General features: G+C 41.1%; 1 protein-coding gene across 2 annotated transcripts; it reads right to left on the bottom strand.

Annotated features, from left to right (window-relative positions):
• Positions 1-15958, bottom strand: IFNGR2 (interferon gamma receptor 2). 2 transcript variants are annotated; one of them, XM_058185185.1, is made up of 7 exons: positions 15353-15958; positions 13001-13127; positions 12717-12892; positions 9254-9396; positions 6402-6534; positions 3620-3774; positions 1-2091 (listed from the first exon to the last, which is right to left on the bottom strand). In XM_058185185.1, the coding sequence occupies exons 1-7, from the start codon at positions 15441-15443 to the stop codon at positions 1954-1956; spliced, it is 963 nt and encodes a 320-aa protein (XP_058041168.1). In that variant the 5' UTR covers positions 15444-15958; the 3' UTR covers positions 1-1953. The 2 variants fall into 2 exon arrangements, with proteins under 2 accessions (XP_058041168.1, XP_058041169.1); XM_058185186.1 differs by having other exon boundaries at positions 15374-15952.
• Between the last annotated feature and the right edge of the window lie 7384 nt (positions 15959-23342).

The raw sequence follows: 23342 nt of genomic DNA, 5'->3' as shown, positions 1-23342 counted from the left end.
TAGTACCCATTAATCAGCCACGGTTTTAATACAGGTTCTGCATTTGATTTTATAGTTCTTCCAATAGACATATACATTGTATACATACATTACCAAGAGGAAAACAAGGACAAATTCTTTACAATGTTATCAAGAATTTTAAGCAATTTTAATCCTTAAACAGCATAAAGTACCATTAATCGTAGGCCGGGTGCCCAATTAAAATTGAATTCTCACTGCAATCAAATAGCATATTTAGGTAGTCCTTGACTTACAACAGTTCACTTAGTGACTGTTCAAAGTTATAATGGCACTGAAAAAAGTGACTTATGATCGTTTTTCACACAACCATTACAGTATCCACATAGTCATGTGATCAAAAATCAGATGCTTAACAACTGACTTGTATAGTTGTCAATATGCCAGGGTGGTTGCAGTGTGCCAGGGTCATGTGATTACTTAGTGACCTTCTGACAAGCGAAGATAATGGAGAAGCCATATTCACTTAACCGTGTTATTAACAATTGCAGTGATGCACTTAACAACTGTGGCATAAAAGGTCATAAAATGGGGCAAATTTGTTTAACAAATGTTTCACTTAGCGATAAAAATTTTAGGCTCAAGTCAATCTCATTGTACATGTGTTGTGCTTTGACAATAAAGGTTGAATTGAATTGAATGGTCATAAGTTGAGAACTAGCTGTAGTCAGTTCCTTCTTCCCAGTATTTTCTAGGGTTTATACAAAGTAAATTGCTTCTATAATAGAAAATGATGTTATATACAGTACAAATATATATACATCACAAATCCAGTGCAAAAACAGTATAAAAATGTCTAAGAACTCAACATTTCCTCTGAAATCACATGCAAGTATCATGAAAACTTTGAAATGATTATTTAAATTGGTAATTAAATGGGTGCCATACAAGGTTGAACACTTCAAATCATGATGAAGGAAGGAAATCTAAGGAAGGGACAATCTGTAGTGATTCTGGAAAAGAGAAATGTAGGAACTCACCCTGCTGCAATTCTGAGTGATCTCAATGCTTATGCAATTGCCTAGAATTCTATATACAGTACTATTTAAATAAGCTTAACAGCAGGAAGAGCATGGAATAACACACCTCTGAAAACCTTCAACTGCTGCTAGTAGCCAGTCCAATCGGTTTTTTCTAAAACAAAAAATACAACTGGACCATAGTCTGGTCTGTTAAAGTTGATAGGAAGTGAAATAGTCACACAGCCCAAGTCCCAGAAAATTACAATAATTTAAGTTGTTGCTGTCCCATGAATGTTGGAAGCAAGATCCCAATTAATAAACAGGCTGTAGCTGATCCACCAGACATAACTAGTAGGACCTTCAGTCCATCATGCAGGGAAGTTCTTCTGATCCCATCCTGTTCAAGAAGAGCACAAACTTATTTGAAACACATTATTCCATTCACCAGCTGTAATTTACAGTATTCAATTTTACATTCTTCAGATTAAGAAGTTTAATAATGTAAACATCAAGTCTGTAAATTAAAACCAGGTCAAAAGTGTTGTTATGTACCTCTGATATTTAACAGCATTGAAATTTCAAATGATTTCACTAGCTAAATTTCATGTCAAATCAACTTTCTCATCTTAGTCTACTGCAAAAAGTTTTAATGAGGTAATGCTGGTGTAAATTATCCATGTTGTAGGATAGGACAAAATTCTAATCATTAGAAAAATATATATGTATGAGGCAATAGGATTTATGTTCTCCTAACATTCACACTGAAATTCTAAACATAAGACTAAAGTTATTGAAATACCAGCACTTTCTTCCAAATGCATAAGCATGTGCTATGAAAATCAGTTTTTTAATTCACAGGGCTACGCAATGGAACATCCTTAGAAATTTGGTGATCTTAAACAAACAACTAAAATAATTTGATGGTAATGAATAAGGTGCAAGTGATGTAAGATATTTTTCATCATATTATCTATCAACTATGTTCACTGGCAAAACTTGTCAGAATCTTATCATCTTCTGCTTTGGAGGTAACTGAAATAATGTCCCAAGGGTCTTCTCCTGCAGAGTTCTCAAATTCTTCAATTGTAATCATTTGGGGGTCATTAAGGTCCTGAAAAAAGCATTAGAACTGTTAGGAACCAATAAAAATTTATTCATATTTGCTATGATAATATTAAAATGCAAAATAGTCAACAGAAAAACAATTCATAACATTTTATTGATGAAAATTCTATTAAATTAAGGGGTTTTGTTCATTTCATATAAATATTCATACAGGTTTATAACTGAAATGGGGTCTTGATTGTGTCCAATTTTATATTTAGAAAGTTCAGTTGCAGTAAATTTAGATTTAGAAAGTTCAGTTGCAGTAAATTGGATTTTTAAACAAATGTTATCATTTCTCAGATGTGCCAAACTTTAAACTAATATTTTTGCTCACAGAAATGGGGTCTATTTGTAAGAAGAAAAGAAAGATAAGGGTGGAGTGCAGAAAAATATTTTATGCTCCTGGTAATTCTGATTGTTATTCATATCTAATTTTAACCATGCTGGAATATCCCAGAAGGCTGCAAGCATGTTAAACATTGATTTATGATAGGGATCTGCAACATTACTTTTATTAACTCATATGTCTGTTCTATTTCAATATAGTTTGTACTATTTTCATATTAATATTTATTTACAATTCTTATGGTATTATATATAGATTATATAAGAATAAGTTCAATTTTTTTAAAAAAATGTTCTTGGTATGCTCATTCATAGTCCTTATACTTCACTGCTGGAATCTAATTTTTAGATTCTCAGTTATCTTATGTTTATCTATAAATGAAATATAGGATTGAGCTGCATAAATAAAATAAACTTTAACCAAATACACTCTACAGTAATTTATAATGAAAGTACTAAAAATGACATTTGAGGCATAAAAGGATTTGCAAAATAAATAAATAATATACCAGGAAAAAAAAATCAGGAGTAAATCCAGATTGCAATTACTTACATTTGATTAATTTCCATTTACTGAAAAATACTAGCTAACTCAATATTAAGCAATTTTCATCTAACAATGTTTCCACAAAAAAATCAAGAACGAGTCAAATAAAGAAAGTCTAGAATTAATCAACAGTTATATGCAAAAGTCCCAGCATCCTCATTAAATTGTTTGTTTCAAGTAGACAAAACCTGATACAACGTTTCCATGAAAATAAGTTAATCACAGCAATTTTGACAAAGTAACCTCCTGCCTTTGGAGTGCAGATTCCCCCTAAACGACCCAGCCTCACTTACATATTTATAACCAATCATGATTTCTGTTTAATCCATGATTGAAAGTCAAGGTTTAATGATAATGTTCAATTAATGGTGTACTTCCTTTGTTTTCAACCTGCACCATTACCTTCAGATCACAATCACAGCAAACATAATGTGTGGGGGTCAGGGGGCAAAGACTGCATGGTTCTGCCTAAAAGAAGCTGCAATGTTCAGTCACAAGAAAAGGACCCACTGTCATACATTAACATGTCTCAAGTCCAGCTATGTCTGAGTTTGCTATTTAATAAAGGATGTAAATATAACTGATTCCAAATACAGTTTACTACAATCAGACATTATTGCAAGTCAGCAGAAATACATACCTCTGCATAGTGTGATGGTATTGTTAGAGGAGGTTGCCAAAAGGACTTAATTATATTTAGATGCTTCCGAATAATCATTAACAGCAAAAATACCAAAGCTAGTATTAAAAACACAGATACAAGTATCCATATGCAATAGACCATTCTTGTTCCCTCTGAAAGAGAAAGTGACATTGATATATTATTAACACATTGAAAGACACATTTGCTACAAAATGGCAGAAACACATGAAACAAGTTATTAGTTTGTTGGATTACAATATAGTAATACACTGCAATGAAAGTTCAGAAAAATGGTACTATACTATCTGTCTACTAATGAAGAAGTTTCTGTGTAGGAAGTGAAGTGCCAATATAGCTGGAGAAAAATATACGAGACATAGGGGCATAAAAAGCTATTAGAACAAATTGAACGTGGGTTCCTGAACAGTCCTGAGTTATAGGTCCTGTTGGTTGGAGGCTAGATAACTAAATAGAAAAAAGCCCTGGGGTGCCCTGGTGAATATAGATAGATGGGTAGATAAATAGATGATTGATAGATAGATAGACAGACAGACAGACAGAACACATTTGAGAAATAGAAGTAATTCCTTCTCATACAGTGAAACTTGCCTCATTACTTTTCCACTTTTTAGTTAGGTTTAGGAACAATCCCAGTGAAATAATCTGCAAACATGAACATTATATAGAGGGATCCTGTCAAAATGCAGTGCACTGTGTTTTAAGAAATTGTTACTTTTCATCTTAATCCGATGTTTCATGGCAAAGGCTTGATTTCTACATAATTCAAGAACAAAAATTTAAACCCCAAGAAACTGAAGAGAAGAAGGAAAAGGACTAAAGGACAAGACAAGTACTATATGGACCATCTGAGATCCAAGATCAGTTTTTCACTCAAATTTAAGTGTATTTCATCTAGAAAGCTGTAATGAATTGTTCATTACTGCTATAATCTCAAGTAGCATCTTCAGTTAATTTGTATTAAAGTTTATATGTTTCAGTTTAAAAAAAAAAAGACCATGAGTGGCTTACAATTTTCAAGCACAATTTTAATCTGGATAATCAAATCACAAATGCTATACCAGTAAAATCATAAAAATAACCTGATTCGACTGGAAGTGTCGCAGTGATACAGTCAGGAATTAGCAGGCTCTCATGAGCCTGGTGAAATTCCAGGTTGACAAACTGCTGTCAGAGGGTCTTCAGACCAGATCTGTCCTGTAGGGAAGAAGGAGCGGCACCTCGGATGACCAAGAGGAACAGGCAACTTCCTCGAAGGTCGGAGGAAACTCTCTGACTTGGTTGAGAGGGCGGCGGCCATTGTGGCCACTATAAAGCTGGGGCAACTAGACTAAGTTTTGAGCAGGAGCAGTGATTTGGACGGAGTACTGGTACCAGGTGAGTGATTGGCCAGCTGTTTGAATATTAATATCTAAAATCCTAATAATGGAATCTAGGGAAAATATTTGAAATTATATTATATTAGGAAAAGGGAGCAATGGGAAAATCTTTGAATAAGATGATTTATATGTATTTGAAAAAGGAATGGAAATTTGGCTTTATTTAAAAAAAACAATTGGAATTGAGAAATAGAATTGAATGATTTTAATGTTATATACTTAAGCAAATTGTAATAATATATTTGATGGTAGTATTTGGAAAACTGATAAAAAAGAAATGGAAAAAAAGGAAACAGGTTTTATATGTAAAATTGTATGAATTAATATCTATAATTGTAATAATGGAATCTAGGGAAATATTTGAAATTATATTATATTGGGAAAAGGAATATCTATAATTGTAATAATGGAATTTAGGGAAAATATTTGAATATTGTGAAAAGGGAATAATGGGAAAATATTTGAATAAGAGGATTTAGAGTTGGGGTTAAGTTTTAGAAAAATGACTTTAATTTAAAGAGTTTCAATTAAAAAAAAAGTAACTGGAGAAAAGAAAAATTGATTAAGATTAGAAATTAGGGCAAACGGTAATATTATTTATATACCAAAAGAAACAGAAGGAAAATAAAATAAAAAATTAGACAGAAAGAATATTATGGCAAAAAGTGAAATATATTAATTATGTTGGAAAAAACTAAAAGCAGTACAAATTTTGACTCTGCCAATACTCAGTTTGGAAAAAATGTATTGTTTGTTTGTCTGTACATGTGTTTGTTTTGAAAACAATAAAAAACTTTTCTTAAAAAATCATAACCACTATACAGCCATACTCCTGTTGATACAAGATACTTCCTCTTCAAGAACGACATAATACTCACCCATCCTTCAGAAGAATCAGGTCTTTATCACTTTATAGAACAGCAGAAATAAGGACTATCCTTACCTCTACAGAGATGCTATTCCATAGAAGTAGGTCTGACCCAGAGAAGGATCACTGATAATATTTAAAGGCTGAGACGCAAAGAAACCTCAACAAAGAGGCAGAGAAGATGTGCTGAGATATGGGATTCAATAAGGAAGACTGGCTATTTGAGGCCAATCCTCACTTCAACTCCTGATCTTGTCTTTAGGCCAGGTTATGTTACTCCTACCAATAGTGATCCTGGCCACTGTTTTTGAATGGCAGGCCAATTATAATAAATCTCTAACCTATTATCATATTAGACTGGTTTGTATTTCCAAGACCTGGTTGGCAAGGAGAATTTGGCATCAGTCATGTTTCCATGGTAGGAGAGATGTTTTAAACAAAAAATAATCAGTGCAATCTATTCCTTTAATTCTGCATCTACATAATTATACATCAATTAAATAGTAATACATACCAGTGATTGTAGTCTTTGCGCAATAAATACCACTTTTTTCTCCTTCGCGTTTATACAGCTTTGCTTGTATCCTAAAGCAATATGTGGTTCTTTCCTTTAGATTCTTAAATCTGTGTACAGTATTCATTATTAGCTGTATAATAATTTTAAAAAAACCAGTTAAAACATTATTATATAGTTCCTGTTATTCAAATCACAGCCCTTTCATATTAATTTAGAAGTACACCTGTTTTAGTCCATGGTAGGTTCATTGTAGGTGTTTATCTGTAATAGTTTGGGTTCAATCTAGGGATAGGCAATCCCTAGCCCACATGGATCCCCCAGAGTCTTATTCTTGGCCTTCAGGTAGCTCTCAGTAGATACAACCAACATTTTTGTAATGTGGTAGAACTGCAATTCTATCCAATATTTTTAATTGGAATGGGGGAGTGGTGAACTTAAGGAGCACTGACTTTGTTTTGCAAGTTTTAAGGTACTCCTTTGCCCATTTAAAAGACAGATCTGAAAAATTTGGCTTTAATCTTCCTAATAAAGGTACAATGCCTCCTGAAGCCCTCAAGCAGAACAAAAAGATATTATGGGGGCCCCAGATTGAAATGATTACCCACCCTGAAATCAAGGATTTTTGTAGAACTATCTCCAAGATTTCTTGTGACTGCTGAAAGCTTATATTCCAGAACATCTAAAATAACTACTTTTAAATTCTGAGCAATTAGGATAAAGGAAGCCCAGTATCACTGCTTAGCATATAGTTGATCATAAATAGCCTAAGGATTTATAATATGTTTGTTACCCCCAAAATCAAAGGTGCTCAAAGTGCTGCCTATCCCATCTATGCCTTCTATTTTCTCCACTTTCCATGCCATATTTGCTATGGCTTTCTATAAAATGTCACAACAGGTAGTAGCTTCTTGTCAACCACATCCAATCTCAGAAAAATAAGAAAGGTTGGATTTGGTTAATAGTCCAGATAAGTAAGAAAAAAGTTCTAAAACAGTGGCAGGAACAAACTTCTTTATTTTAAATGCAATGTGGATGTATTGAATTTGAGGTAGATTCTCCTCTGGACAAAACTTCAGATGTTTGTGGGACTCTATCAAAGAATGAAAGCTGATCTCTAAATAATTTCAAGTTTTTAAAAAGATCTTGTTATGCAACCTAGTGTGATTATCCCATCTAGATAAGAAGAAATTCTGAAGATAATAATAATAATAATAATAATAATAATAATAATAATAATAATAATAATAATAATAATAATAATAATAATAATATTTTAATTTGTATACCGCCCTTCTCCCGAAGGACTCAGGGCGGTTTACAGCCAAGATAAAAACAGTAAAGACAAATACAATACTAAAAACATACATTAAAAAACTTATTAAATTTGGCCCAATTTTTAAAATACAATCAATCCCGATAAAAATTAATAAAATTAAAACCCATAAAATCAACTAAAGAATTAAAATTCAAGCCAGTCCAGCAAGACGGAATATATAAGTCTTAAGTTCGCGGCGAAAGGTCCGAAGGTCAGGTAGTTGTCGAAGTCCAGGGGGAAGTTCGTTCCACAGGGTAGGAGTTCCCACAGAGAAGGCCCTTCCCCTGGAGGCCGCCAGCCGACATTGTTTGGCTGACCACACCCTAAGGAGTCCCTCTCTGTGAGAACGCACAGGTCGGTGGGAGGTACCAGACGGCAGTAGACGGTCCCATAAATATCCCGGTCCTAAGCCATGGAGCGCTTTAAAGGTGGTAACCAATACTTTGAAGCGCACCCGGAAGACAACAGGCAGCCAGTGCAGTCTGCTCAGGATAGGTGTTACATGGGAGCTATCACCCACGCAGCTGCATTCTGGACTAACTGGAGCCTCCGGGTGCTCTTCAAGGGGAGCCCCATGTAGAGAGCATTGCAGTAATCCAAGCGAGAGGTAACAAGAGCATGAGTGACCGTGCATAAGGCATCCCGGTCAAGGAAGGGGCGCAACTGGCAAATCAGGTGGACCTAATAAAAAGCTCTCCTGGAGACGGCCGTCAAGTGATCTTCAAAAGACAACTGTCCATCCAGGAGAACGCCCAAGTTTTTTTTTTGGTTTTTTTTTGGTTTTTTTTTTGTTTACATTTATACCCCGCCCTTCTCCGAAGACTCAGGGCGGCTTACAAGTTGCGCACCCTTTCCAATTTAGCTCTATTTAAATTGGTTGGTGGAGGCAGAAGGAGAGTTCTCATGACACCAACCAGCCCCACGACTGCACTGTCCTTTGTCCCCCTTCCCCACAAGGCTACTGAGTCATGGAGGCCATCTCATTTCTGGGGGAAGTATATTCCATAATATGGGGGCGACAGTAAAGAAGGCTCTCTTCCTAGATCCTGCCAGTCAGAATTCTTTGACTGACAGGGTCTGTAGCATTTCCCTGCCTGCCTGATTATATCTTGGTGATCACTGATTATTTTCTTCACCCAGGTCCACCCTATATAAATATTTGATGATTTATCCATTATTTAATGGCAATGATTTATACTATGCAGTGGCCCCCAAACTTTTTGGCACCAGGGAATGATTTCATGGAAGACAATTTTTCCACAGACTAGGGGAGAAGGAGATGGTTTCAGTTTTGCTTGCTCACCTGCCACTCATCTCCAGCTGTGCAGCCTGGTTCCTAATAGTCCGTAGCCTGGGCATTGGGGACCCCTAATCAAATGTATTTGTTTCTATTACTGAATCTTAAGAATGTTATTATTAATTGTTTTGATCTGCAACACTATGGGTAATGATATAAATAAGAGATTAACAGATTTATTCATGTTTCCTAATAATTCTTGTATTATCAGCTTTTCAAGGAAAGGCAAGTACTTACTGATTTCTGTGATGAATTCTCCCAATAGATTGTATATTCAAATGAAGAGAAATTACTTCTTTTCTCAAAGGGAGGCAAGAAACGTATAAGAATTGAATTAGCTTCTGAGGTTACATTTATTTCTCTTGGAGGTCCTATAATGGCTAAAATGAATAAACAAACAAACACCATTATTTTAACCAAACATCATGTCTCCATTATTTTAATCAAATATGCATAAAAAACTTGTGCATGAACTATGTTAGTTCATTTTAATGCTTGAGAGTATTTGCATTCAAAAAGAAATGCTTGCTTGCAGCATTTTCTGTCACTGTCATTTGAATACATAAAATAAACCCCACAGTTCATCTAGGAGCTGAATGCAACATAAATGGGAGACCCCTGTGAATTGAGTTTAGCATTTTCTGCTCTAGTCTGCATTAACATCTATCCAACACTGGAACGTATCTTCTATGAAAGAATTTGGTTCTTTCTAATAGTACTGGATCTAGATTTTAAGTTTATTTTTCACCATAAAAGCTTGCTGGGTGACTCAGAATAAATAATCCCACAAGGTTATTGTTGTGCAAGTGAAGAGTAGAGAGATGTATGCTACACAGGACTCCCTGAGTTTCTGAAGGAAACCGGTGCAGATCCCAACCGGCTCCTTGGTTCTCCGAGGAGCTGAGGGGGATGAAACGCCGGAGAAGACGCCTAGAGAGTTCCTGGAGGTCCAGCCGCTCAGAGGCTGATCGGACACTAGTTAGATCCTATACTAGGACCTACCTAGTGGCACTGAGGGAAGCGAGGCGTTGCTACGCCTCCTCCCTCATTGCGTCGGCAGATAACCGCCCAGCTGCCCTGTTTCGGGTGACCCGCTCCCTCCTTCACCAGGGGGAGCGGGATGACCCGTTGCAGGGACGTGCTGAGGAGTTTAACGGTTATCTATACGATAAAATCGTTCAGCTTAGGGACGGTCTGGACCAAAATTGTGGCGATTCGGACGGGGCATCTGAGGGCGGTCTTGGTGATGTTGTTTGGGATGAGTTTGACCCTGTGACTCCCGAGGACATGGACAGGTTGCTGGGTAGATTGAATGCCACCACGTGTTTACTGGACCCGTGCCCCTCCTGGCTGGTGCTGGCCACTCAGGAGGTGACACGAGGCTGGCTCCAGGGGATTACGAGTGCTTCCTTGTTGGAGGGAGTCTTTCCGGCCGCCTTGAAAGAGGCGGTGGTGAGGCCCCTCCTCAAGAAGCCTTCCCTGGACCCGGCTGTTTTAGGTAATTATCGTCCGGTCTCCAACCTTCGCTTCGCGGCGAAGGTTGTAGAGTGTATGGTGGCATATCAGTTTCCCTTGCACCTGGAGGAAACTGTCTATCTGGACCCGTTCCAGTCCGGCTTCCGGCCCGGTTACAGCACTGAGACGGCTTTGGTCACATTGGTGGATGATCTCTGGAGGGCCAGGGATAGGGGTTGTTCCTCTGCCCTGGTCCTAGACCTCTCAGCGGCTTTCGATACCATCGACCATGGTATCCTGCTGCGCCGGTTGGAGGGATTGGGAGTGGGAGGCACCGTTTATCGGTGGTTCTCCTCCTATCTCTCCGACCGTCGCAGACGGTGTTGACGGGCAGAGGTCACCCGCGGCGCCTCACTTGTGGGTGCCGCAGGGCCGATTCTTTCGCCCCTTCTGTTCAACATCTATATGAAGCCGCTGGGTGAGATCATCAGTGGCTTCGGTGTGAGGTACCAGCTGTACGCTGATGACACCCAGCTGTACTTTTCCACACCGGGCCACCCCAATGAAGCTATCGAAGTGCTGTCCCGGTGTTTGGAAGCCGTACGGGTCTGGATGGGGAGAAACAGGCTCAAGCTCAATCCCTCCAAGACGGAGTGGCTGTGGATGCCGGCATCCCGGTACAGTCAGCTGAGTCCGCGGCTGACTGTCGGGAGCGAGTCATTGGCCCCGATGGAGAGGGTACGCAATTTGGGCGTTCTCCTGGATGAACGGCTGTCTTTTGAAGACCACTTGGCGGCCGTCTCCAGGAGAGCTTTCCACCAGGTTCGACTGGTGCGCCAGTTGCGCCCCTTTCTAGACCGGGATGCCTTGTGCACAGTCACTCACGCCCTTGTGACGTCTCGTCTGGACTACTGCAATGCTCTCTACATGGGGCTCCCCTTGAGGGGCATCCGGAGGCTACAGTTAGTCCAGAATGCAGCTGCGCGGGTGATAGAGGGAGCCCCTCGTGGCTCCCGAGTGACACCTATCCTGCGCAGGCTGCACTGGCTACCTGTGGCCTTCCGGGTGCACTTCAAGGTGTTGGTGAACGTCTTTAAAGCGCTCCATGGCATAGGGCCGGGTTACTTACGGGACCGCCTGCTGCTACCGAATACCTCTCACTGACCCGTGCGCTCTCACAGAGAGGGACTCCTCAGGGTGCCGTCGGCGCGACAGTGTCGTCTGGCGGCGCCCAGGGGAAGGGCCTTCTCTGTGGGGGCTCCCGCCCTCTGGAACGAACTCCCCCCAGGACTCCGTCAACTTCCGGACCTCCGAACCTTTCGCCGTGAGCTTAAAACTCACTTATTCATCTGCGCTGGACTGGGTTAGTTTTTTAAGTTTATGGGTTTTTAATGGGTTTTATTTCTAAATTTTAATTCTGGCCAATTTAATAAGTTTTTTAATAGTATTTTAATTGTATTTATAGTGTATTATGTATTTTTACTTGGCTGTGAACCGCCCTGAGTCCTTCGGGAGAAGGGCGGTATACAAATTTAAATAATAAAATAAAAAATAATATAAATCTCACAAATGAATCAACCAAAACCTAAATAATATTATAGAAGATATGACGACAAGAGAAGCAGCAGCAATAATGGGAAAAATCCATATGCCATTATTTGTATTCAAGATAGGCTAATTATTCACATAATACTACATCATATGTGCGTCTGACAAATGATGAAAATCTTATCATTCCACAATGCAATGGTTATATGACATCATCTAAAATTTTCTTACACAGAAGATAGTGTACCAATGAAACACATGAATATTTATCTTGGACTGAAAAAGATATATCAGTGAACCTGTCCGTACCAGCATGAGTAAGAGATATAGAATATAGATAATTGCAACTAATATGTCTCTATGAAATGAAATGTTCAATTCTGCTTATAGCATACATTTATGAATAGCTATGTATCATTATGATAAATAAGTCTCACTCCTTTTTTAAAAAAAAGCTTATTAAAAAGTTTTTATGAAAGTAAATTTCATAAAATGCCTCTGGATCTTAGTTTATAAAAGCTGATGATGCCATTATAAATTATTCAGTCTCTGAAACAAAATCAAGATTTTGAATTATCGTATAGGCACTATCTTTTGTTCTATTGCCCAGTTTTCGCTTCCACATATGAAATGACTAAAAGAAACATATTTAGTCGGAGGCTTAATTAATAAACAACAAGTAACAAATAAAACATACTATGGTTTTTAGCAACAAAGGGAATCCGTGTTTCAGTCCATTCAGATTTTAAATTGCCTTCTTCAGCTCTAACATGCAAAGTGATTCTATAAAAATCCTGGATAGAATCAAAATCACATTCAGGCTTTGTGATATCTCTGCAGTTCACTTTTTCCCATGGTCGGTCTTTGGGACCTCTGCAATATAATACAAAGACAGTAGAATTCCTTAGTAGTATAATTTGAATGACAACAAATGATAAAGAATGGAAATTTATATTTGATATTTGACAACTGTTTACTTACATGCGACGCTGAACACTGTAAATCACTGGACCATTGATTCCCTTAACTGGAGACCAGATTAATACATGCTGAAAATTATATGACTTAATTGTCAAATTCTGTGGTGCTGGTAAGGAGAGAGAAAATCCTAAAAAGGCAAAGAAACAAGCAATGCTAAAAGGAATAAAAACACAATATTCACAATTCACCATACTCCAAAACACTTCAATGGTGAGGTGAGTTGGCCATTACTGATACAGATATAGTACTGTATGCTGGAGGGTAATAACTAAGCTTATTGTCAGTGTGCCAATAACCTAGGAACACTTACTGCCATATTTTTATTCCATCCTATTTCTGGTGATTCAAAGCAATTTATATAAAACTTCTTAAAATTGCCAACAATTACAAATGCAAACTTATTTGAAGCCTACCAGGGTAATTTCTACTGTTTTGTAAAACAGGAGCAAAACTCTCCTTACTTCAAGGTTAAAGTATCCATTACTCCCTTAATCTCTCGTGAAGTGGAAACCTAGAACAGCCCCTCTCAAGGTGCACGAATTGGGGAGGGACAGGAGGAAGCTACCATGGGTGTCAAGATTAAAATCAGTGCATTTAATTGAGTCCCAATTAGTATTAGAACTGTCACAATGGTAACTTCAGACACCTTTTCCAACTTGAATTCTGGAGATAGAGAGACTGAAGAGAGAGGGTGTTGGGAGGTATAGATAGTTAGATAGATCCAAAAGAAGAATGGAATCCAAGTCCAAGGAAATTCTCCAGCTGTCAGAATGGCATAGTTAGAAATAAATAGTTATTGCCATGGAAAGTTAACAGCCTACAAATACTTTGTAAAATATAAACTTACTAGAAATATCTTGCTGTGAGAACTAAGATAATACAGTATTTTAAAACTCAAGGTTGAAAAAGAAAAAGTATTCAGAAACAGTGAAAAAGAGGCAAAGTTCCAGTGGCCGTAAATTGGCAGCATTCAAGTTAAGTTTCTCCTCTCTTAACACAGACCTTCACCAAATGCTCATGAAACTTTGGGGTTCTGAGGAACAGAGATTGAAAAATATTGAACATCTTTATTTAGATAGATTGTGCATGCTAGATAATGCTCATGGTGATTTTTACTGCTTGCATGATTTTAATTGCTTTTTAGTAGACTTTTGTGTATTTATTTTGTTTGTTTTTCATTTTGGGAAATTTAGCCTTACAGCATAGAGCTGAGAGAGGGAAGCTCTTCCCAAAATATTAATGCAGATTGTTTTGGCAACTACATTCACTAAAACATGATAAATCAAGACAAGTAATTATAATTCATAGAGGTATGTGACACATGTTATAACTAATTCTATATCTAACACCTCATTTTTTACCTACCTGCTACCTGTAATCCATTCATCAGCTTTTGTAGTCTTACTGAAATCACTCATTTATTTTGAAAATGTCTATATAACCATTTAAAAGGCGCCCAGCAAATATCTGTATTACTAGCATTCATAGCAATCCTACAGGTCAACTTAGTTCTCATCCCACCCCATAAATGTCTGTTTAAATAACAATATCCACAACTAAATAGGCTGATGATGCAGCTCTAGATCACTACCCATTTTAAAAAGTAAGCAGAATCAGAACTTTACAGAGCAGTATCTCTTTTTCCAAGAAGCAGCCCAAACTTATCAAAACTTATCAAAACTTATCAAAACTTATCAAAAGTACCCTCCTCCTCCACATAAATTTGCCATTTTTCAATCCAAACAATGGACCTTTGCCTTTAAGATAAGCCTTCCTCTACCTACAGCTGGGAAGTCTCTGACTACCGACCTTTGATTTTATAGTTTATTATCAGGGGTGAAATCCAGCAGGTTCTGACAGGTTCTGTAGAACTGGTAGCGGAAATTTTGAGCAGTTTGGAGAATTGGCAAATACCACCTCTGGTTGGCCCCAGAGTGGGGAGGGAATGGAGATATTGCAATATCCTTCCCCCAGAGTGGGGAGGGAATGGAGATTTTGCAGTATCCTTCCCCTGCCACGCCAAGCCACACCACCAAGCCACACCCACAGAACCGGTAGTAAAAAAAATTGGATTTCACCACTGTCTATTATTAATTCAATTAATTTATTAATTTATTATCTTATCGCCCTGAGGAAATCGACCTGTTAAGATGAGACATGAACTCATACGAGTGTGTTGGAAAGAGAGCAACCTTATTCAGACGCTGAAAAATTCAGCCCATCCCTTATCGGGGATTTAAAAAATCACACACACAATCTACCTACTTAAATGGCACACGAACCTCCAGATTCCTTCTCCCAGGACCGCTCCAGCCACCCGCCAACGCTATTTTTACACGCCTTGGAAAGTACCTCCCAGCCCCCGACAACTACCTTCGACAACCGCGGAGAGCAGCAGCCACCCGAGGAAGAGGAACAGTAGCCATTCGCCAAAGGGTGACATGCCGTCTGCGCTTCCTCCGCTCACGCGCCTCCTGAAGGGGTAAGCAGCGATCCCTTCGGCTCGTACGCCATTCTTTGCACCCCGATATCGCCAGGCCGCGGCCGCTCCAGATCCCGTGGAAGCTATCGGCGACACCCGTCAGCTCAGCTTCCCGAACAAGGGCGGAGGCGGAACTGCGGAGGCGGCGCAAAAAAAAAAGCGCTGGATCTTGCTTCCTATTCCGCGTGGCCAGAAGTTCACAGCCCCGAGGAGCCACGGGAGACGGTCGAGTGGTGGTGTGGGGCTACTTGTGGAGACTGCCTTGCCTTTTCCTTGCAGCGCTCTAACTCCAGGGTTGGAAACGCGCGATGCCTCTGGCCTTGCAAACTTCTTTGGACTACCGTTCCACGATTCCTGCTTTGGCGGGCTCGGAACTGATGAGAAGTGGAGTCCCAGCGTTAGGAAAGCCACCGATTCCCTGCCTTGAAATGTTACGTTGTATTGTAGGAAGTTAGCACTCACCCCTCTCGTAGAACAGGACTCAACCTTGGCAACTTTAAGCCTGATGGACTTCAACTCCCAGAATTCCCCAGCTAGCAAAGCTTTGCTGGCTGGGGAATTCTGGGAGTTGAAGTCCATCAGGCTTAAAGTTGCCAAGGTTGGAGACCCCCTTTCCTAGAAGAATGAGATATTTTGGGGAATATTAAAAAGGCAGCATATATTTCCCTGGATGAGAAATGGAGAAACATGTTTTAAACACAAAGCAGCTCCCACCTTTCTGCCTCCGGAGGGCAATATATGCTGCCTTTTTAATATTTCCCAAAATATTTCATTCTTCTAGGAGAGGGGTGGGTGCTAACTTCCTACAGTACATTGTGGTTACATATCTCAAAGGTGCTTTTTTCAAGAGGCAACAGGGGCTTTCTTGTTTTTCTTTGAAGACCTTTCGACTTCTCATCCAAGAAGCTTCTTCAGCCCTGACTGAACGGTGGGGAATGGCAGGATCAAAGTCAGAGCTGAAGAAGCTTCTTGGGTGAGAAGCGAAAGGTCTTCAAAGAAAAACAAGAAAGTCCCGTTGCCTCTTGGAAAAAAGAACACCTTTGGGACAACCATGACCTGGATGACTGAGAAGCTCCATAGACATGTGGGGTACATTGTCCCTTTATTTAGCACTGATTTGAATGGATGCATTAAAATATTTGAGGCATATGCGTTTTAATTCTTTTTGTTAATGATTTGGTGTGATCAGCATAAGCAGAAAAGCTTAGTCTAAATCAGGGGTCTGCAACCTTGGCAACTTTAAGCCTGGTGGACTTCAACTCCCAGAGTCCCTCAGCCAGCAAAGCTGAAGTCCACAAATCTTAAAGGGACCAAGGTTGGAGACCCCTGGTCTAAATCAGGGGTCTGCAACCTTGGCAACTTTAAGCCTGGTGGACTTCAACTCCCAACTCCCTTTGCTGGCTGGGGAATTCTGGGAGCTAAAGTCCTCCAGACTTAAAAGTTGCAGACCCCGGTCTAAATTATGTAGAATAGCGTGCAGTAGATTCGCATCCGGCGCAATCTCGGAGCATGCGCAGAGATTTGAGGGGAAATCACCCTGGCGGTAGCTCCATTTCTGCAACTTGCTGCTTCCCGTTTCAGTCTCGATGCACGTCATCCACTCGTTTTAGGGAGTTTCTGCTTGCAAAGGCACCTTGCGATTCAAGGGGGAAGGTGCCGTTGCCATTGTTCGTGATGCCCGTGGCAAAATTCAGCGAAGCTGGCTGAGATTTGAACGGGAGAGTCTTTGCAGGGTCTTGGCCGTTGAAGAGGTTGCATTCTCCAGACCAGGCTGGGTAGGGAGGAGAGGGAGGCAAAGACAACAACTCAAGCAGCTGGGGACTCTGGCGGGGGTGGGTGGAGGTGGCAGCGGAATACAGAGTCCCTTCATCTGAGCCATGCGGTGCAGGGCAGGCAAAGTGCAGAAATGGGAGGGAGAGATCAAGTGGGGGCAGCTGAAGCAGAGGCAGTTCACCCAGGCCAGGAGAAGTGTGAGGATTCTGACCGGTTTTCACTTAATTACCACAACGAGACTGCCAGGACTGCTGTCACTCAGGGGCTCAAGTCACATTTAGCAACCATTATGCATAACAATGGAAATTGTGGTCCCAATTAGGGTTGTAACCCAAAGACCACTTGTTCAAATAAGGAATTGCTTTAGACTTACTGAGCGAAGCAACATTAGATTCAATAGCATGGTTGCTATTGGTTAGGGGCTTGCCCACCTCAGGAAAGGCTATCCTTTGAAGAAAAGGAAGAGGTTGCTAATCTTTTTATAAAGCATCAAAATAAAACTATAGGTACAATCTGAGATAATGTGAGGCACACATTTTTAACATAATGCCTACAAATTTGACTTTTGCAATAGAGTAGTAAATGTCTGGAACAATCTACCTGATCCTATTGTTAGTCTCTCTAATCCCCATACCATCTACCTTAAACTGTCTACTGTGGACCTTTCATGTTTCTTAAGAGGTCCCTAAGGGGGCATGCATAAGCGCACCAGCGTGCCTACCATCCCTGTCCTACTGTTCCCAATTATATGTAATCATTCTATATGTTTATGGCTGTTTTGCCAATTTATATCCTCCTTTTTTTGTGCCAAAAAATTTTCATGTGTCCATGTCTGTGTCTACTCTGTTATTTGTTTTCTTGTATTTGTTGACAAATAAAATAAATAAATAAATTCAGCTCATTCCCATCTCATTCTCCTACCTTATCCTGGAATATTGCTTTCAGACACTTCATTTTATCTGTTTTGGGTCAATTTTATCTGTTCACCTAAGGCTGTGATGGCGAACTTATGGCACGCGTTCCACAGGTGGCACACACAGCCCTCTGTCCGGGCACGGCAGCCATTGCCCAGCCCAGTTCCACCACGCATGCACACACACCTGCCGCCGGTCAGTTGGTCTTTGGGTCTCTGCTGCACATCCGCAGGGCCTTCCCTAATCTCCACAGTTTAAACTCCCCCCTCCCGGTGCGCACTAGCTTTCTCTTACATTTTTGTTGCCCGTGCCTTCCCTAATCTCCACAGGTTCCACCCTCCACAGGTGCCTCTCCATGGCAGATATGCAGAAGAAAGCTAGGGCACACTGGGGGGAGAAATTGAGAATATCAGGCGAGGCACGGGAGGCAAAAATGCAGGAGAACCAAGCAATCAAAATGGAGGCTGGAGTGCATGTGCTGGGGGGCGCATGCGCAGGGAATGTGCGCGCATGTATGGGGTCAGGACACATGCGCAGGGGATGCTTGCATTGCATTTTGGGGATTGGGGCACGTGCGCATGTATTTGTGCGTATGCGTGCTTTGGGCACTCGGCAGCAAAAAGGTAACCATCACTGACCTAAGGTATTGCAGGGGCCAGACTTGCAATTCTCTCCATGCTATGTTACAAACTATTATATTTTTTAAAAATTGTAAAACTAACTAATCATGGCAGCTGCAGTGTGCTGAAACCAAGTCCTGTGATTCATAGGTTCCTCTTTGTGTGCCTTAGTATGAGAAGAGAAGTTAACTTTTTCCTGGTTGCTTAATTTCCACTGATCATAGTAGATTGTTAGCTGTTACAGTAAACTGTGTCATCACATTGCCATATTTCATGTGTCTCTAGGCAGTGCACACTTCAGGGATGATATAAATCTATATATTAGAGGGGGACTTCCTGCGTATTAAGAAAGACAACCTTAACAAAAAGAAGAAAAGACTATTTCAGTGTGTATTTTTTATAGATTAAGAAACACTTCCAAATATGTTGCCTTCTATACAAAATTTAACATGATCCATTTTGTGGGGCTGGGGAAAACAGTCTTTCTCTTGAAGTTTGTCTTGGCGACGTTTCGACGAAGTCTCATACGTCATCTTCAGGCTTCAGCTTCATGCTTCTGGGAGCAATGTGTGATTGCAGCTGTTTCTTCCTTTTTAACTGCTAGTGGGGGTTTGAACTGATTGGGTGGGAGCTTGGCTGTGCTCTGATTGGATGGGGGTTTTTTTGTGCTCTGATTGGATGGGGGTGTGTCCTGTTTGGGTGGGGGCTTGGTTGTGCTCAGATTAGTCTGATTTGCAGGGGGATTTGAGCTGGTGAGCTGCATTGCTGTTGTTTGGCTTCGTGTTTGTGGTCGTGCTACATGTTCATAGTGGGTGTCTGTCTGCTGTATGTATGGATTGGAAGGGTTTGAAATGGCTAATGTTGCAGCTGTGGTCTGGCTTCTGGTCCTTGGTCGTGCTTCCTGATCAGTGTGGGTTTGGGTCTGCTTTCTGGGTGGATGTGTGGTGGTGACATCCTGTGTGGCCCTCGTGAGTGTGGGTCTGGTGTCATTCCTCGTGTTAGGGACTCGTTTGTCAATAAGGGCGGGTTTCCAAATGGCTGGTAGGCGGGAGGTATCATCTCGTTTGTTCATGCTGTGTGGGCGTTTTTCTATCTCGATGGCTTCTCTGATTATTCTGTTGTTAAAGTGTTCAGTTTTGGCGATAGTTCTGGTCTTTTTAAAGTCAATACCCCCAGCCAATCAGAGCACAAAAAAACCCCCATCCAATCAGAGCACAACCAAGCTCCCACCCAATCAGTTCAAACCCCCACTAGCAGTTAAAAAGGAAGAAACAGCTGCAATCCCACATTGCTCCCAGAAGCACGAAGCTGAAGCCTAAAGATGACGAATGAGACTTCGTCGAAACGTCGCCAAGACACTTCCAATTTTACGCGGGAGAAAACCCGAATAACCAAAGACCTACATACAAACACCCGCGAAAACCTCAGAAAACAAATATTGCACCTCTACGGGGAGGAAATCCACCATCTGACCAGGACCTATGAAAAACTAGAAGTCCAAAGAGCTTCCATTTTATGTGACCTTGCATTCCTATGAAACTGCCGAGATCAAAATTTAATCCCCACATGCTTCCAATTGAAATTCCACTCCAACTCTGCAGCCGCCAAACGCATCCTAAAAAGAACAGAATTGGCCCTAATCAGAAATGAACTTCACACAAAAAGATTCCTACTAGATCAAATCAACAAAGATCTCCTCACACTTCACCTCAAACTCAGCAACAAGATCCACCCTGCACTTTAGGACAAATCCAAACAACTCACCGTCTGGAGAGCCGAAACACAGACTACCCTCAAGACAGACACAAACACCAACAAACTCCGAAGACTACAAGAACTCCAGAAACAAACCCCTCCCCACTCACAGCCACACATGAAACAAACAGTGCATAACATCTCAGATAGGATCCTCACCAAAGCTGAAACCGATGTCCTTTCCAAAGGATTCAACTTTGCAGTCACTCCCAAATACATCCCCACTGAAACCATTATATGCGGAGTTGAAACCAGCCTGACCAAAATCAACCCCGATGACGCTAACAAAATCAGACTCAAAATCACCAACATCCTCTGCAGCAGCAAGCCACCCAAAAGCAACTTACCCAAAGAGGAACAGACAGCACTACTTAACTTGAAAAAAGACACCAGCATAATAATCCTACCAGCAGTCCTGTGGCTTTAAGGTGTTGGACCAGGGAAGAAGTTGGTTCCTCTTTTTTGACTGAGTTCTTGTGTTCTTCAATGCGTGCCCTTATTCTTCTGTTGTATGTGGTGTATGTGGTGGGGCAGGCGGTGCATGGGATTTCATATACTCCTTGATTTTCTAACTCAATTTTGTCTTTGGGGTTTCTTAAGATGGCGGATATTTTTCGGTTTGTGCAGAATGCTGTCTTGATGTTGTGTTTGTGGAGGATCTTGCTGATTCTGTCTGTGGTGCCTTTTATATATGGGAGGAGGGCTGTGCCGTTTTCTTGTTCTCTGTCTTGGATTTTAGTGGGGGGTTCTTTTTGGATTAGGTTGGTAATCTTATTTCTTTGGAATCCATTGGCTGTTAGTACGTTAGTGAGAGTGTGTAGTTCGGCTTTTAGGTGTTGTTCGTCAGCTAAGCGTTTTGTTCTGGAGATAAGTGTCTTGGCTACAGAGTTGATCTGTGCTGGGTGGTGGTGTGAGAGTGCATGCAGATAGCGGTGTGTGTGTGTTTTCTTCTGGTAGATGGTGTGTCCTAGAGAGCCATTGGGTTTCCTGTAGACTAAGACATCCAGGAAGGGATGTTGGTTGTTAGCTTCTGTTTCCATGGTGAACTGTATTTTGGGGTGTAGGCTATTGAGGTGTGTGAGGAAGTTGTCAAGTTTTTCTTTCCCGTGTGGCCAGATTATGAAGGTGTCGTCTACGTATCTGAGCCAGAGTTTGGGTTTGTGATCAGATTTTTCTAGTGCTTGGGTTTCAAAGTGTTCCATGTAGAGGTTGGCAATGATAGGTGAGAGGGGTGATCCCATGGGTGCTGTCGTGTCCCACTCCTCCGCTGACGGCTGGGTCCGGGAAATCCGAATCAGGCTTGCCTCTGCAGCTCTGCCCAAAGTCCTAGCAAAGTCCTCAGAGCAGGCAGGAGACCAGTAAGTGACTTCAGCAAGATAAGTTTGACTTTTGCCTGACTCAGAGACTGCCAGAAAGTAGCTCCTTTATATAGGCCATGGGGTGTGGCTCCATGACTCAGCACTCATTAAGGCCTGCCCCTCCCTTCCCTCTGTTGCCTCCGTCTCTCCAATCTTCTGATCAGGTCACTCCAATCAGCTGTTCTTGGGAGTAAACCCTCCTCAGGCTCACCTGCTGTGGATGAGGGGGAGGGGTCTAGCTGCTCCGTTTGCCTGGGCATGGAGTCAGGGCTGGGGCAGGGAGATGCTCCTTCTTCTGCAGTTTGTGGGGGCATGGAGCCAGGACTTGGCCCGGAAGGCATACATTCCTCAGTGTTGGGGAGCAGGTAAGAAGGCCCCGGCTGCTCTGAGGGCGGGCAAGACACAACAGGTGCTCCTTCTATTTGTTTGTATTTTTGTCCGTTATAGATGAAGTATGTGTTGGATAGGCAGTGGTTGGTCAGATCTAGGATGTGCTTGGGGGGGGTATATTTGTTTTGGATAGCTGTCAAGGCTTCTTTGATTGGCACTTGGGTAAAGAGGGATATGACATCAAAGCTCACGAGTAGGTCGCTGGGCTGTAAATTTTGTTTCTTTATGTTCTCTATGAACTGGAATGAGTTTTTTACGTGTGAGGCGATGGATTCTGCATAGGGCTGTAGTTGTTTGGCGAGAAATTTGGCTAGGTTTTGTAGAGGTGAGCCTATGGAGCTGACTATGGGTCTGAGTGGGGTTCCTTCTTTGTGTATCTTGGGGAGGCCGTAGAAATTAGGGCATCTGGATGATTTCTCTCTGGGAATGATTCTTTGTTGGATTTCTTCGCTGATGGGGGAGGCTTTTATTTTGGATCTAGTTGTTTTTTCTAGGTAGGTGGTGGGGTCTGTTTTTAGGGGCTTGTATGCAGGGTCTTGGAGTAGGTTGGTTAATTTGGTTTGGTAGTCAGATGTGTTCATAACCACCGTGGCGTTGCCCTTGTCTGCTGGTAGGATTATTATGCTGGTGTCTTTTTTCAGGTTAAGTAGTGCTGTCTGTTCCTCTTTGGGTAGGTTGCTTTTGGGTGGCTTGCTGCTGCAGAGGATGTTGGTGATTTCGAGTCTGATTTTGTTAGCGTCATCGGGGTTGATTTTGGTCAGGCTGGTTTCAACTCCGCATATAATGGTTTCGGTGGGGATGTATTTGGGAGTGACTGCAAAGTTGAATCCTTTGGAAAGGACATCGGTTTCAGCCATTGAGATAGAAAAACGCCCACACAGCATGAACAAACGAGATGATACCTCCCGCCTACCAGCCATTTAGAAACCCGCTCTTATTGACAAACGAGTCCCTAACACGAGGAATGACACCAGACCCACACTCACGAGGTCCACACAGGATGTCACCACCACACATCCACCCAGAAAGCAGACCCAAACCCACACTGAT

This window comes from Ahaetulla prasina, chromosome 5 (assembly GCF_028640845.1).
Source record: "Ahaetulla prasina isolate Xishuangbanna chromosome 5, ASM2864084v1, whole genome shotgun sequence".
NCBI lineage: Eukaryota > Metazoa > Chordata > Lepidosauria > Squamata > Colubridae > Ahaetulla > Ahaetulla prasina.
The sequence above is the reverse complement of the archived record's forward strand: the minus strand, read 5'-3'. Positions and strand labels throughout refer to the sequence as shown.